This window comes from Poecilia mexicana, unplaced genomic scaffold, assembly GCF_051168715.1.
Source record: "Poecilia mexicana isolate PSO_F unplaced genomic scaffold, ASM5116871v1 scaffold_16, whole genome shotgun sequence".
Taxonomy (NCBI): Eukaryota; Metazoa; Chordata; class Actinopteri; order Cyprinodontiformes; family Poeciliidae; genus Poecilia; species Poecilia mexicana.
The window spans coordinates 11295815-11313071 of NW_028263385.1; the positions used below are offsets into that span (position 1 = coordinate 11295815).

General features: G+C 38.9%; 1 protein-coding gene across 1 annotated transcript; it reads right to left on the reverse strand.

Annotated features, from left to right (window-relative positions):
• Positions 1 to 3284: 3284 nt before the first annotated feature.
• Positions 3285 to 13716, reverse strand: erfl1 (Ets2 repressor factor like 1). The gene is made up of 5 exons (XM_014985405.2): positions 13509 to 13716; positions 12716 to 12950; positions 10088 to 10274; positions 5950 to 6079; positions 3285 to 4543 (listed from the first exon to the last, which is right to left on the reverse strand). Exons 1-5 carry the CDS (start codon positions 13609 to 13611, stop codon positions 3732 to 3734), a joined length of 1467 nt encoding a protein of 488 aa, XP_014840891.2. The 5' UTR covers positions 13612 to 13716; the 3' UTR covers positions 3285 to 3731.
• Positions 13717 to 17257: the final 3541 nt, after the last annotated feature.

Below are 17257 nucleotides of genomic sequence, written 5' to 3' on the forward strand. Positions count from 1 at the left end.
GCAAACTGTAAGGGTACAAGCATTGGGAGCAGTTGGTCTCCATATTTCCTAAAAGCTTTGCTTCAGCTAAAATGTAAAAGATAGCGTTACACAGACTTTTTAAAAAATGTATTTTTACATCAAATAGAAAATAAATATATTTGGGAATTATTATTATTATTATTATTATTATTATTATTATTATTATTATTATTATTATTACCACCTGTATTTTATTTCAAAGCTATCAACTCTAAAATGGATCTGTTTATTGCTATTCCCTTACAAGCAAATTTTCTGTTTCGTAATTTAGAAAAAAAATTTAATCTGAGAAAAATGAGAAAAACAAAAGTCAGACAAACGCTCAGTCCTTTTGAATATTTTTAAAGATGATGGATATATTTTGTTAACTGATTTACAAACCAAACATTTTGGATGTATTTGTAGAAACTCTCAAATACTTGAAATTAATATCCTTTTTCTGCAAGTGCATTTTCTGCACTTTCATTCCAATTTGTAAAACAAAGTAGACTAGGCAAGAGGAAAGAGCTATACATTTAAAATGTGGAGAAGCAGAAAGAGAGGATAATTTAAAAACAAATTATGAAGAACAAATTCCTGAAAGTTAAATGTTCAGCTTTCAGAGGCCTCTTTGATTTTAGGAGACAAAATGCGCATTGATAGCTAAGAGCTTCTAAACAAATCTCAAGCACACATTTGATCAGTTATTTCTGGATTCATGCACTTCCGTCTATGTATTTACACACTCCTTTCACTTTAAGAACTTTAATGAAAGTTTGCTCCCTTCCCATTTTGTCACCCTAATTGCTTTCACACAAGTCCATTCATTCATTCCATAAACTCACCAATAGCCTGCTATCCAGAATAATATTTATTGCTTTTGAAGATATTAATCTTTTTCTTCTTTTTGCAAATTCATTTTTCCCCTCTTTACAGTAAAATAAACAAAGATGATCAGTAGACTCACTGCATTTTCATTTTGTGATGTGTACACGCACATACACACAGGAAGGAAACAGTATTTACAGCTTGGTATTTCACACAAGGGTGACTTTTGACCTTTCCCGGAACAACTCAACAAAACATAAAGCTTTACAGTAAGTTTTACAATAGAGCTTTTACAACGTATCCTCGAAAGTGACACTGTCTGGCAAACCAAAAGCAGCTAAAATGAAGAAACTGTACAACAGCGTCAGAGAATTTTTTTTTTTTTTTTTTTTTTTTTGCAATGTTTTGAAACGGTTTGTTTCTGCAGAAATTAAAAAAATTAAATAAAATAACTAACTGAAAAATAACCAAAGCAGATTTTTGGGGATAATTTAAAAGAAAACAAAATGCAAAAACCAATAACATTAATATTTGACTAATTACAATAGCTTCACACTGGCTTAATGCTAACTAGAAAAATAAGTTTTCCAGTATGCTTTTTTAAAATCCAAAGGTTTTTTCCCCCCACCGGGCAAGTCGTAAAAATGATCAAAGTGGACAATTACTGGAACTTGGGTCGACGGAAATCAGAAATCAAAAAGCTTAAGTTAGAGCTCTTTCTTCACTTGTGGATCGCAGATCTTCTTCCATTAATAGTTTAAACCTTGATACACCGACGCTTATAATTTTCCAACATGTTTAAATACTGAAGTAAATCACAACAATACAGGTAAATCTTATCATAGAGGAATGATAATTAAATGTCATGTACACCATATTAAAATATATACACAGAAATATTCATACAAATTTTAAACTGGTCCAGCTTGCTCAGCTGTCTTTTCCATTCCTGTTGGTAAAAAGTGCAGCAACAAATAAATATTCACAGGGTGATACAGTTGAAACTGAATAAATAATGTAAGTTTTGTATTTGAATAAAAACACTTAAAACTGCGCTTACAAAGAAAAAATAAAAAAATTTTTTTGGAGGATCATTTTATACAGAATACAGTGTGTTGAAAACATTAGAACCACATTCACCTTTTCTTACATTTAGTCATAAAATTCCAGATGTTCTACTAAAATGTTTTTGATCAAACACAAGGTAACGAAAAGGTGAAAAAAAAAATCATGGTTTTCAAAAAGTGTGGTGTGCATTTATTTTTAACTGTGACACCTCTAAACAAAAAAAATAAATAAATAAATCCAATGCAACTAGCAGCCTTCAAATGTCACCAAATTAATATTAAGACTTCAAAACCTGCACATGCCAGTGCAGCTAAACTGACAGAGAAACCAGCAGAAGACCCATGATAGCTCTGGAAGAGCTGCAGAGATCCGCAGCTCAGATAAGAGGATCTGTTGGCTAAACAACTATTGGTAGTTCACTCCACAAATCTGGTCTTTATGGAAACATGGCAACAAGAAAGCCGTTGATGCCAAATCATCTTAAGAAGTCACCCCTACATGTAAGGAACATACAAAACATGGGGAGGAATGTGATATTTTCAAATGACACCAATATATATATATATTATATATATATATATATATTTTTTTAATTTTATTTTATTTTTTTTTACCTAGATGCAAAGTGCTATGTGTGGCAGAAAACGAAGATCCTGAACGCAACATGCCTTACTTAAACAGGATGGGAGCAGCAACATGATGTTGGGGTGTTTACTTCAGCAGGGACGGGGAAGTTGGTCAAGTCAAACTACGGTCAATCCTCTGAGAAAACCTGTTAAAAGCTGCAAAAGACTTAAAACTGGAGCAAAGTTTCAACTTCTAACAGCACAACAACCTTAGCCACACAACCAGAGGTACAATACAATGTTTCAGATTCATGTGGTTGAATTGTTTAAACCTGTATCTATGGCGATAGTTTAATGAATGCTCTACGTTCAGTCTGATTGAGCTGGAAATATGTTGTAAAGACGAGCGATGGAAGAAAAAAAAAAAAAAAAAAAAAAAAAAAGACTCCAGTTGAGTAAAGCTGGTTCAAACATTCTCCAAAACACCAGCAGCTGTGATCGCAGTGAACGGTGGTTTTAAGGTGTTAAATTTAGGGCTGCTGATTACACACGCACACAACACTTTTTGGATTTTCAGTTGTAGAAGCATTTGAAACTTGCGTTTCTTTTAAAATCAAGAATTAATACAATAACATACTAAAGTTTGTGCTTGTAGTGGAACGAAATGTGAAAAAGTTCAAGTGGTGTGAATGCTTGAATACTTTTCAAAAGGAACTGCATTTAAGTTAAAGCCTGAAAAAGTATTGCCTAGGACAACCACTAGATGGCAACATTTGACTATGTCTTCATAAATTATAAACGTACTTAAATATGAATACATATCAAATCCCAAGAAATCAAATGCATATTTGTAAAATTAGAAATTTGTTTTGATTATTCCTATTTATTGGTGTATGCTCATATTTTTACAGCCAGAACTGATCTGCAATTTACCACCTTGTCCTTTTCTCAAAGCTCCACTACTGACAGCAAATTGAAGAGTTCTTGCACTCATTCAGTGTGAAAAATCGAAACAGAAAAGGCAAAATGAAAATAAAACTGACACCTTAACAGCGAAAAATATTGTATTCTAATCTGGAGGAGACAGCAGGGTGATAAATGAAAAAACTTACACAGCAAACAGGGAAACAGCAGTTTCAGAAGTGGGGGACTGAAGTGCTTCACCTGGAAAAATAATAATCAGAAGTGAACAAAGATTTGAGTGATTGCAACAGGAAAGAAGAAGAGAGTTATCAGAGCGTAGACCGGTCAGGATGATGAGAAAATGTCTTAGCTGTGGATCATTTTCAGAGTCTCTGCCTCCCTGTGTCTGTCATGCAGAGCCATGGAGGGAGAGAGTGATGGAGGCAGGGAAGGAGGTGGAGGAGTAAGGGGCATCAGGCTCTTCAACGGATGAGGAGACACCGGTGGGGGGAGTGAGGTGATGGGAGGAAGCAGGCTCCCTTTCTTTCCATCCAACACAAGCGGCGACCGGCTCACCAGGCTGGACTCTTTCCCGATGCCAAAGTCATGCTCGTTCTCGTTGTCCGAGCTGCAGTCGCTCAGATCCGTTATCTCCAGGTCCGAGTCCGATTCGGGGTCCTGTTTCACGCCACCCCTCCTCTCGGTGGGGCTCTGCTGGCCCGTCCCAGCTCCGAGGCTGACGGCTCCCAAACCCAGACCCAGGCCTGCGCTCGGAGGGTTTGCCTCCACCCTTTCCCTCTCCCCGAGTGTCGCCCCGTTGCCGATGTCAGTCCGACCCATCGGCAGGCCGCCTGGGTAGGGCGGCAGGCAGAGCCGAGCCGGCTGACCACCCGCTGTGCCGTTTGTCCCGCCAGTCTGCCCTGGTGCTCCCCTTTCACCTCCGGCAGCCTCCCCTGGGGGAAGCAATGAGGAAAAGGGGTGAGGCAGCTGGGAAAGGCTGCTCTGCAGAGGGTTGGGGTAAAACTGGGAGGGGTAAAGGGAGCCAGGGGGCAGTTTGGGGCAGTTGTTGAGAGAGAAGGCCCCTGGGAGGTATGGGTTGAAACTCCAGGGGTAGTCAAAGGGCGGGTTGCGGGGGTACGGGCCCAGCAGGGAAGGGGGTTTGGAGTAGCACGGGGTACCTAGGAAAGAAGAGACCCAGGAAAACAGAGGTTAACTCTCGGAAGGGGGCAAAGGTTTCCTGACTTACAAGATCCAAGAATGTTCACTAATTATAACCAGGATTTGCAATTCAAATCAGCAGCCATGGGGGCTAATTCTGGCACAGTTGCTTTCAAAAACCTGATGGTTCATTTATGCATGCCAGTACTGTGTTATACACCCACTTCACACTGCTGCAGAACAGATGTGAGCACAAAGAGTCTGCACTGCAGTAAAAAAGTGATTAAACACAGCTCAAATCTTACAACTGATTATTATTGTACATGGTTCTGAGAGCAAATGTTAAAACAGATTTTTTTTTTAAATGTCAAATGTGTTACTAGACGATATTCGATCAGACAAATGCACTTCATTGTTGCGCCGCGTTTTAATTCAATTCCTTGTAAGCATCAGTTCACAACCCAAATAGGAGGTAAATCTGAGGTGAAGCTGCAATTCAATTTTAATGAACAAACAAATACATTGCCTCTCAACCAACCCGACTTCCTTCCAAATGACAACCAACTCAAAGATTCTGTCTCTGCTGCACCCTCCACCTCTCTCCAAGTCTCACTCTTTCTCTCCCTACCACTCTGTTATTTACTATGCAGGGCTAATTTGACAGCGCTGAAGTCTGTGCGTGCTGGGCCTGGAGTAGCTGGCAGACACATGAATATTGAATCAGTCAGGCAGGCCTCACTTGCTTATGAAAACACAGTAATGGGCGCCCACAGGCCACAAACTGAAGCCTGCACCCTCAATTAGGGCCTTCCTGCCTGGGAAGGGATTAGGACAGCAGGGACACATGGGAGGAGAGAGGAGGGTGTGAAGGGAGGAAGGGGGGGATAGGACCTGAGGACAAACAGAGGAGGGAGGAGAGGTGCAGGTTTGCGTGTGTGTGTGTGCGTGTGTGTGTGTCTGAGTGTGTCTGTTTACATGCTACCTTCTCATGCTTGTGTAGAAAAGAGATGCGAGCAAAATCAGATGCATAAGACGCAAATCCGCGCAGCGTTTGTTGACACTTGTGTGCATAGAAGAAGGAAGATGAGGATGCAAAGTTACGACTCAAAACAGGAAGATGATTTCTTCAACCTCGGTCTTGTCTCTTTACCTCTGCTCGCCTGCATAATTCACAGGTTAACCTGGTCTCTCTCTCTCACCTGCAGCACAGCCTCACTGCAGGCTGCTGTGGGACAGCTATCGCTCTTATTTCCTTTAACAATAAATGCTCATGCCTCTCTATATCCTCAATCCCGACTCTGCTTTCCTCCTTTCTCTCCCTGCACCTCCTACCTTTTGTTTACGGTCTCTTCTCTTCTGAAAGTACAAATTCAGCTGTTTCTGGAACGGCTATAATTTCGCGTTAGAAGTATCTCCTTCGACTCACCTGAACCGAGGAAAGGGAACGTGTCCAGTCTCAGTTTTTCTCCTTCAGGTCCCGGCGCTGCGGAGCCCCGATCGAACAGGGACGTTCCTCTGCCGCTGTCTGGCAGACGAGGAAACAGGGACTGTATGGCCTAAGAAACAGGAAGGGAGAAGAAAATGTTTAGAAATAGCTTTGATCCGCAAATATGAAATTTGATTTAACAATGTTAGTATATATTTTCATATCCTTAAAACTATTTCTAAGATTTGGTTTACATTTTGTGATGTTACAAAAACAAACGTCAATTTTATTTAATTTGGATTATTTCCTTATAGACAAACTTTAGCGAATGTTTGTGAAACTGAAAGGAAAATTGACATCGTTTTTAAACATTTGACCAGCTCAAATTCAATGTACAAATTGAATTTGTACATTCAATTGTTCAATTGTTTGTCCTTTTACAGATTTCTTTTTTTGTTCTTTTAGTTTTTGTTTAGTCTTTTTTTTTTGCCACATATCACGTTTCATCTAGTCAGATGTGAGAAAACCAGAGTAAATATAACTTTGAAGGAACTTTGACTCTTATTTGCATAATTGTTATATATATATATATATATATATATATATATATATATATATATATATATATATATATATATATATATATATATATATATATATATATATACACACACACACATAAAGGATTTATAATGATCATTTTATTTCATAATTTTATGGTACAAACTAGAAATTATGACACCACCAGTTGAGGTAAACAATAAATATGATCAGATTTGACTATGGTTCACATCAGTTTTTGAATTTGTTTGGATCGGGTAATGAGGTAATGCCTTTTGAAATCTTTTTGGCCTACTTTTACTTTTCAATACAGGTCATACTTAAGTAATGAAGTAGTTAAGTAACCATGGCGACATGTGGTTTGTGAAACTGAACTTGGCTTTGAAAACAGTGGCAAATCCTAGATAATTCTTTATTTAACAAGGGCCTTACATTTACAACCAGATTAGACTTGAAAGTGTTTTTTCTGTGAATAAATTAAATCCCCTCATTATGAATTTACTCTCTTTGTCTGATATCAAAATTAGTTTGTTGGTCCGAAATCTTAAAGAGTGAAATAACAGCAGCAACTGAACCATCTAAGGAGCAAATGTATTTTCATGACTGATATGCTTACCACACTTGTTAAGTTTGGATTAGTAAGAGAAAACGTTTTTTTTAACACTTTATGAACTACTTTGTATCAGTCTATTACGTATAATCCCAGTAAAATACGCTTTAAAAAAGGAAAAAGGTTAAAGGGTGTGTGAATAGTTTGGCAAGGCATTGTAGCATGCTAAACTGAGTACACAAATTCCCATCCTTTGCTTCTGTACAGTGTAAAGTCAAATGTTGACAGCAGCACCCTACAGGGTGTGATGCAAACAGTGACACAGTCACAGCAAGGACAGGATAAAAGGGGACGCCCTGGGACTCATTGTGAAGAGGGATGCAGAGTCTCAGAGATTCAAAGGCTGGAAAAACACAGAGTCAAGTGGAGACCAGCGATTAAGATCGTGGGGACAGAGGATAAAACGACAAGAAGAGAAGGATTGTGGGCCAGTTTGAGTAAAAAGGACGCAATCAGGAAGTAGGACAGCTAGTGTGAGTCAGTGTATGAGTGTTTTTTTTTTTTTTTTTTTTCTCGAAACGTGATTGAGTGGGAGACAAGTTAAAGTGTAACAGCTGAACCTCTGGAATCAAAGGGACAAAGGTGGGATTTCTCTCTCTCCCTTTGCATAGAGCAAGATCGATAGTATCTGTCACCAAGTTTGAAAGTTGAGACTGTACTTCCAAGCTGGGAGATCTGCGTTGCTTAACAAACCGCATTAATGACCCGCTATTGATCTGATCTGACATGGCCCCTTTGCTTATTTTCTTTTTCTTTCTCTCTCTCCCATTTCTTTCATTTTCAGTCAATGACAGATGGATACACCATCGGAGACGGGGATGAGAGAAGGAGAGGGATAACGTCTTCTTTTGTTTTAAGGGCGACTTAAGATCGTCCTCCTCATGTCTCCTTCAGAGTCTGCAACTTCTTATCCCATCTGAGGGATGGTGCAGACGAAGGATGGATGATTCTCCCTCCAACTTTCTAGTTCTTACCTGATTTCAATGCGCTTTAACTTTGGTTATTTTCAAGCTTGTCATATGAATAAAGTGCTGCATATGTATAGCCTGAAAATTTTCTAACAGATTTAAAAAATTTTGAAATACATGTAAAGCTTTTTTTTTTTTTTGTCCATATTATTACACATCTACTTTATATTCTGATAGAATAAATCTGAGTACAATGCAACAGTCTCTCAGGGCTCATTGAGATGTGAGCTATTATCCCCAGCTTCAAGGACAATAAATAAGAGATGGGAGCGATGAGCGCTATCATTGTCTTGTAAAAAGAAAATACACAGGAGGGCAGCAAGAAACGTAACAGCAAAAAATTACAAGACTGAGCTTCGATTACCTGAAATGGATCATTGGTAATAAAAAACTAAAGAGCAAAGAAAGGCGTTTGCCTCTATTTTACTGGTTCTTTCTTTGTTCCCAATTTGTAAGCTTAGATCCGAGCTGTCAGATTTGTCACTGTGCAAATTTATGTTCACGTTCAATAAAAAACTGTTGTGTTCACAAACGCATATCTGACGCTTCCTGGGTGGCGTCCTTATTCCTTAAAATAAAAACATTTTTTTTTTATGGCCTGATATGCAGAGCCAGTCCAAAGCTGTATATCATTCCCTCATAATGTAATGTGGGACTTTTATCAACAACAATAAGGTCCAACCGCACTGCTAATATTTCCTTTGGCTCATCCATGTTTGACTATTATTTTCACATTGTCAGCACTATACATTTTACAACTAGAAAGTAATATTAAATTCACATTTGAATTACTCAGGACAGAAATTACTACTCTGTCTGGATAATATGGATTATACACCTTGATCCTCACCCTCAAAAAATTAAACTATAAATAGATAAGAAGGAAATACTTTTTCTTGATGTTGACAAAGTTGTAAGGAGATTGTTTTCTCTTCTGCAGCTTGGATGGACGTGTCATAAAAACAGCTAGGCTACTTTGAAGTTACCTGACCAATAATAAAATATTTCATATTTTACATTTAAAAGGTTGACAAGTTTGATATGATTGTCTCTGTGTTTGTTAAGGTATGAATTATCTGTTTTTCTTGTTTAAAAAACACAATTCAAAAATAAGTATGAGTCATAGATTTGATTTGATTTGACAGAATGATTACAGAAACCTTTATCATTCTCCATGTTTCCCTGAGTCTAAAACATTTAGTAAAAAAACAGAATCCATTGCTGTTAAAAGCTGTGGAGAATGACGCGGATGCACTTTTCCCAAAGTCTGCCTACGATTGGCTGATCCGGTCCTTATTCCTTCTGCAGCAGCCGCCTCGTTCCCAGTTCCTGAACTCTGAGATTCACACTGAGCAAAACAGAACCAGCAAGAGACTAAGAGTACGAGCTCGACCTGATCGGCTTCACAGAATGTTGTTGTTTGTTTTGTGCATTTCATTGATTTCATCGACTTTTGTTTAAAACCCATTCAAAATGTTTTGATTTGTTTTTCCTTTGCATCATCCAGCTCTGCATATCCATAGATAAAGATGTAGGGATCGTCAGAACGTCGAGTTTTTCCCCAGAACATAAACAGCTCATCTGATCAATGGTGTGCGCTCTTTAGTCTTGTTACATTGTAGTGGTTCTGTAGAACTTTTACACTAAAATCAATATTTGGTATTAGAACTCAAATTTAGGGTAAACCTAAAAAAATAAAATAAAATAATAATAATAATAATAATAATAATAATAATAATAATAATAATAAAAACTGATGAGGTATAAATTATTACATTAGTTTGATTTAAAATACTTTTAATTCTAGATAACAGTAAGTTTAGTGCAATAATTAAAATGCTATCAGCTTAATAACAATAAGTCAATCTTAATCAGTGTAATACCAAGGCTATGGGACTGATTATGAAACTGATCGTTTATATACATTTAAATAAAGTAGCTTATCAGCTGATAGAAACACCAACACACATTGAATCCCCTTCCCTGCCCTCCGTCCTACCGTTCGTACCTCTGGGCTGCAGTCCGGAGCAGCCGAGCCCCCGTTAAAGTGGTTCTGGGCCAGAAAGAAGGGAGAGTTAGCCATGTCCAGGATGGGGTAGTTCACCAGCACCACTTTACTGAAGTTAAACTTGTAGGTGAACCGCTTCCCTTTGGTTTTGTGCAAAATGCGCTTGTTGTAGTAATACCTGCAGAGGAGGGAGGAGAGGATATTGATGCAGGGATGGATGGAGAGGTGGAAAAGGATAAAGGAAAAAGGAAAAGGAGAGGGAAGGATTATTTTAATGCTCGCATCAAGGTTTTGTGTTTCCTCACTGTAAGCAAAGAATAAGTAAACAGCTTTAGTGCTGTGAGGCAAAGGGCTATGCTGATTTCCCACTGTTTTTATTCATCTCCTTTCTCAAATCAATTCACGTCTTGCTGCCTTTATTCAATACATTGTGTTTTTTTTTGAGTGAACTTTTTCTCAGTGGATAGAAGACAAAAACCAGACAAAAAATCAAAATGTAGGATCTTTTTGAACTCCTGACATACAGTGCAGCCAAACTATTTCCTTTCATTTCAAGACTGTTTTACATTTAAAACAGGGATTTCTAAAGCTTCATATGTCAAAATGTGAGACTTTTCCATGCTTGGCTTCACAGTTTTTAGTAGAAATTTGAATCTTTTTCTGAGGTTCAAGAGTTAAAAACAAAAGTTTATAAAACAGTTTTTAAATTTAAGTGTATTTTATTCTATCAAAGCATATATTTATATATATTTTTTAGCTTATTCAACAGTAATAACCAAACCAATTCAGTGTTTGAGTTCACTATCAAAGCAGTCAGAAAAACAGAAAAGCAACCAACATTTCTGTCTCGGCAGAAAACAACCTAAATTATTGTTAATTAATTCTATTAACAATATTCAATAATTATTCAGTTTCCCAGGATTTCTTCTAGTCTATTTCATAAGTAAATAAATATGTTTCAGATTTATAGGTGTTTTCATTGTGGCACTGCTATGACAGCACTAGTTCTAAACTCAAAACTAAAGAGCTGATGACTTGAAGTTCATCAAAAAATAAAATACAGCTAAAATAATGCCATTTCCACTGACTGCAGAGGAGGATATGAATTGTTTTTGTCATACCATTTTTTTAAATGTAAAAATTGTTTGACTATTTTATCTTCCTCTAATTTTCAGTTTGAGTAAATTCATTTGCTAGAAAAACGTGGTGAGAAATTATTGTTCTAAATTAAACCACTTCTAAAATAAGATAAAATAAAAACTGTTCACCAAGGTAAGCTCTCCAACCAGAAAATAAATAAGCATTTCCTACAGATATTAATGCTTTTTATTTATATCTAACCCTACATTTTTGTAGATTTACAATTTACCAAACTTCAAAATAGGAACGACAAGAGAACATGCCATTTGAACCAACCAACATCTCCAAAGTCACTTTAGAGAACTGACATCATTTCCATTTGTCAGTCAGAATTTAGCTTGTAATACGATTAAATAACAAAGCCTATTTTGAATTTGTACTTTAAACAATGAGCCTTGTTGTCAGGAGACTACTGTGCATAAGACACTGAGAAGCTGTCATCATTTCCCACAGAGCAGCAGATTAACAAAACAACAGCAATCTCCATGGTAGCGACCTTCGGTGTCTCCCGACGGGCATGTCAAACCTTCGTCATGCCAGTTTCCTTTACCACCCACAGAGGTGTCACTGTGCACTGTGTGCCAGAATGCTGAGCTGATCAACGGCGGGGGTGTGGGGGGACGAAGCCATCTGGCTCAGGTAAAGGAGCTGAAAAATCACGGCTGAAGGCAGGATGTTGGGTGGAAAAAGCTGCAGACGCGTTATCGCGAGATTCCGGCGACTGTTGAAGGAATACTTTTGTCTCAACCAGATCACAGTCAGAGTGCGAAACACAGCCTCAGCATTAAACGTGGGTATGAAGCTCCTCATTATGCAGACGCACTCGATCAACAAAACAGCAGAATGTTCATATCAGCATGTATTCACAGTGGCTGAACCCCAGCGCAATGATGTGTACATGTTTTGCTTTGCGTGGCAATTGTGCCTTGGCCCCTAATTGAGCAATTAAGTGAGGCTAATTAAGAAGGCTAATTGTGGCCCCAGCCAATTCATAACAATTAGACTCTGACGACAGCCCCCATTAACAAGGGGCCAAAGGAAAGCAGAGGGGGAGTTGGGGGGAGGAGGGGGCAAATTGGGATGGGGTGAAACAAGTCGGGGTGGTGGTGGGCGTTAGCACAATAAAACTGTGAGCGATTGAGGGGGTGTAAGCTGCTCCTCAAGTTTGAGTGTTTTCACCATTCCTGGAGAAGTCCGAGCGATTTCCACACCGCGGCTTAATTTTGAAATCCCTATTGAATTTTTTTATTTTGCAGCTCAATGGTGAACTTTCCATTAGGATGTCAGCTGATAAGGAGAAATTGAGGGTATTGACGTTCCCCTGGAGAAGTCTCACCTTTATCTTTCTATTTTCGCCGACATGAAAAAGAGAGGCGCTAAGTGAGGATTAAGCTCGGCGAGAGTAAACAAATAATGTAAACCGAGGGCGGGGGCCGGTGGAGGGGGGTGGGGCGATAAACCAATCTGATACAGACGTACCTCAGCGCCCGGCTCAGCTTGTCGTAGTTCATGTGAGGCTTGCACTTCCTAATCCCCCACAGCCGGGCCACCTCATCTGGGTCCTTGATGACAAACTCCCCGTAGTCTCCCTGCCAGGCGATCACACCCTGATACTCCTCCTTCTGCAGCAGCTCCAGGATGAAGTGCCACAGCTGGATCTGCCTGGAACCAGGGCTCGACTCCGGCTTGTAGGCCCAGTCCGGGAAGGCGAACCCTAGGCAGCGAGAGAGAAACAACAAAGGAGGGATAAGGTTAAGGCCTGTCGTTTGTCCCGCTGCTCGCTAGGGGGGGATTGCTGTCTGAATGACTGATGAGTGATGGAGCTGAGGGATGATGTGTTTAATATCACAGCACGTGCCTTGAGCAATGTTAGTCTGTGCTAATGCCCTCTAGCCTCAACAGATTGGTCAGTGGGATGATGACAGCTCGCTGGGGGAGATTTGGTTGATGTTGCCTGGGCCTGAATTTTAACAGCCAACTGTATGCACATCATAGAGGAGCTCGCATCAGCTGCCAGTGAATCTGGCTGTAAGTAGCCTTGTAAAAACACAAGACACAGAGCCAATTACCACCAGAGTCTGCAGCATTGCTGAAGAGTTTTTCAGCAAGATTTTTATTTTCTTTTTTTTCTGATGATGGTTTTGGTTAATCGGGCATAAATTTACTCGGATGGTTTCCCCTGAATATTTTCCTTTGTTTATTAATTTTTAAAGGAAAAACTTTTTGCCACAAAGTATGTGGCGAAAACTCGACTGACAGGGATCGGACTCACCTGGCGTCCAAAGGGCGGGCACCGGGGGGAGCAGCAGATCGCTGACGCAGTTGCAGTCCATGCCTCCACAACACCTGAAACAATAACAACAATAACCATGCATTTTCTTACATCTTCTGCAAATAGAAGCAGTCAAACACAAGAGAATATTTACTATTAGCAAAGTTTACGCCAGCCGAGCAGCAACTTTAGTAAAAATCAAGATATTGCGTAAGGGTCTAGAGAAGCGCCGTGAGTTCAAAACGGCACCTCAAATCGATGTGAAATACAGCAAGGTTATGTTTCATATGTCTTCGGTTGAGATAAGGTGTTTGATGGATGTGATCTTGTACAGCCACCTGAGGCCGTGTCTGATGCAACGTGGTGGACATCCCTATAGTGTATTTTCAACCACAGGAATTACACAGATTTTTTTAAAAAGCATCCAAAAAGCAGCCGAAGCACATCACATTTAAAAAAATATATATATACATAGTATTTTAAACATATATGTTCGAGTTTTGGCTTGATCTCTGTGGGTTTTTTAAAAGTAGAAAGTGCAAAATAAATTACAAAATATAAAAACCAAGAGGGCAGATTAATGCTCTCTTATGATATGTAGGTAGAACGGAGCCGTGGACGATGACTTTATGATGATTTGAGGATTAAAATGCCCATCATATAAAGAATTCACAAACTTCACCCAACTTTCAGCTGAAAGTTGGGTGAACTACTTTTTAATTAATATTTTAGCTTGAATTTCAAGCTAAAATATTAATTAAAAAGTAGAACTGCTCTGAGAAAGTATCTTTAAGAACATAATCTGAACAAAACACAACAATAAACCTCTAAAAGGATTCAAATTCCTTGAATTTTTTTTTCATATTGCAACATTATAACTCCAAACTTCAGTGTATACGATGTATTTTTTTTTCTTTCTGATAGACCAACACAAAGTGATACATGATGAGGTTAAAAGAAAATGTTAATAGACTTTTATTTTTAAAGGTTTTAAAGGTGACCTTTATTTGCAGTAGATTAGGCAGAGAACCAAGGGGGAAAACATGCAAGAATTGAACCCCAAACGGCTGAAACAGCTACTTTTCCTCTAATCTAAACAAAATTATTACATAATACTTTGGGGATGATTTTCCTTCAACATTTACAGGTAATTCAGTTCCATGGGACAATGCATGGAACTGAATTCAAGCAAATTCTGAAAGAAAACCTGTTTGAGGTTGTAAAAGTCGTGAACCTTTTGCCTTGTTTCAACTTCCGGTAGAAAAATCCGACTGAACTTGAGTCATTTTACAGCGAAGGATTTCTAAAAATGTCATTCCCTAGATGAGTTGGTGGCGATATGCCCAAAGAGGCTCATTTTTCTAATTTTATCTGCTAAAAACCATTGAAAATCGTTAAACAATCTCCTTCAACTTCACACTTATAAGACTCTCTGTGTCGATCTGTCACACAAAATCCCCAGTAAAATATACTTAAGTGTGTATTAGAGGGAATATTCTATGACGTTAAGAATTTCTAAAACTATTTGCATTGTCAGCTCTCAATGTATGTTAGTGAGATTATATTATTCATCTGCAACATTTTGGCACAAGTTATGTCATTTAGTAAGACATTCTGTTTGTTTTAATTGCCACAACTAGAGAGGGCCAGAAGATGCATTTTCAGACGACTTGTTATATAGATATCGTGGAAAAAAAGGAAAATACAGAAAAAAGATCTGAGATTATCACAAATTGCAGCAAAAGTGTTGTAGGACAGAAGGCATCATTAAAAAAGCCATAAGCTCTGAGAGTGCAGTGTAGGATAATCTACAATTTCATAGTAAATTAGCATTTTCTTATTTTCTGTCTTATATTTTTGAATGTTTCACATTTTTAGATTTACACACCCAGAAAGTAAAGGAATGACAAATTTAACCTTATTTTGTCCCTAATCTTTATCTGAAAATCTCAAAAAGCTTTACTGATTGATTGCTTTTGTAGAAAAAAAAATGGTGGGAGTTTTTTGTTTGATGCAATTAATGAGAAGAAGAAAAAAAAACAGATTTGTCAGTATTTGACTTGCAAAGATCTCTGGTTGTTTGATTGGGACGCCACCAGAAACAAACCTGCAAACTTTTGCATTTAATTAAGTTAAAATACTTCTCACAAAATTGTATTAAATGAGAGAAAAATAAATAAAAAAAATATATACATCCTTAATAACCACAAAAAATAACCCAACAAATGAATAAGCAAGAGCAAAATGTCATGAAAGTTTTTTGTAATTGACATGTCTGAAATTTCTCATCATTTTGTTTGATTTCATCTTGTAGATGAACGTCAGTGGGGCTTAATTATTTAAAACTTAAGAACACTTTTGAAGGTCACTCAGGACCATCTTCTTACTCCGTTAATACAATCTTACCTGCAACATTTTATTAAATTAGCGAGCACAATGATAACACCTGCCAAATAAGCTCATTGAGATGTCTGCAGGCGGGAGACGTGGAGGAGGATTCAGTGTCGAGCGCTGGATCAGGTCTGGACGTTGCCGTTTCATGGGGGTTGTTTCACAAAAGCTTGGATGGAAGAGGCGAACCTGCCGGTGTCTTTAACGCTAGCCTCTCTCCGTTTCGTCTCGTCTCTTCTCTCTCTCTGCCTCTATTTAATTATGCTCTGTGAATTTTGGATTTTCCCTCCAGCATTGAAATGGAACGTGAATTATTAAGGTGTGTTTGTATAAATTATTATTGCTAACTCCAGGCACTTCTCACTCTCTCTCTCTCTATCAGCCTCGGCGTCGCTCTCGCCCCGCTTCTGTAGCCCTTAAATCGTGGCCCATCTCGCCCTTCTTCTGCTCCTCATTCTCCTTGTGCTCAAGCTCGTTTCTTTGTCCGCAACCTTTTCGCTCATACTTTTTTTTTTTACTTTCTCGTCATTCTTTTTGTCTGCACACAGTGTTGCTCTCATTTTTAAAGTGTTCTAATACCAGCTGCTGCATGCCTTCACAAAAAAAACGACTTGTCACGTGGCTCGTTTTGCATATGACATCATGCGATATCCAGAGTCTTATTTATAACCAGCACTGTGAGTACTAGTTTCTAATAAACTGTATTTGAAGGACTCCTTGCTTCCAAGTGCGATCATTAGAAAGATGGAAGGTTCTTTGTGTCGGAGGTAGTGATCTATAAGTTTCCTCTTCCCTGTGGGCTGCAGGTCATCAATACTGCATCATCTCTTTCATTTGCCATATTCACATGGTCTGCAGCATGTATGGACCCGTCTCCTCAGAGGACCATATGCATGTGTTCCTATCAGTCGGGGGGCTCTCCATCTACCTCTCTAACCACCTACGCACCACCTCAGATCCATACCCATCCACCCTTTTTTCTTTTTCTCCCCCCCCCATCCGGCAGCATATCTATACAGGTGACTCCTCCTTTCCTGTTTCCCACCTCCTTTCTATTCACACACACCTATCCACTCTCTTGCCTTACCTCACTGCCTGCCTTCCCTCCTGCCCCACCCACCTCCTTTTCGCTCCTACTCTGTGTGTTTTGCTTCGCCGCAGTAATTTTCCGTTTGATTTCGGAGGTAATGCATTTTTTACAAATCAAAGAGGAAGCCAGGCTGCCCCTACCTCCTCCTTCTCCTCCTCCTTCTTCTCTCCATCGCTACCTCCCTCTCTCGTTGTTTTCTCCCTGCCCAGTCTCCTGTTCTTGCCCCTGTCGGCCCCCCAGGCCAGAGAGGAGATAAAGGAGCCCCCAT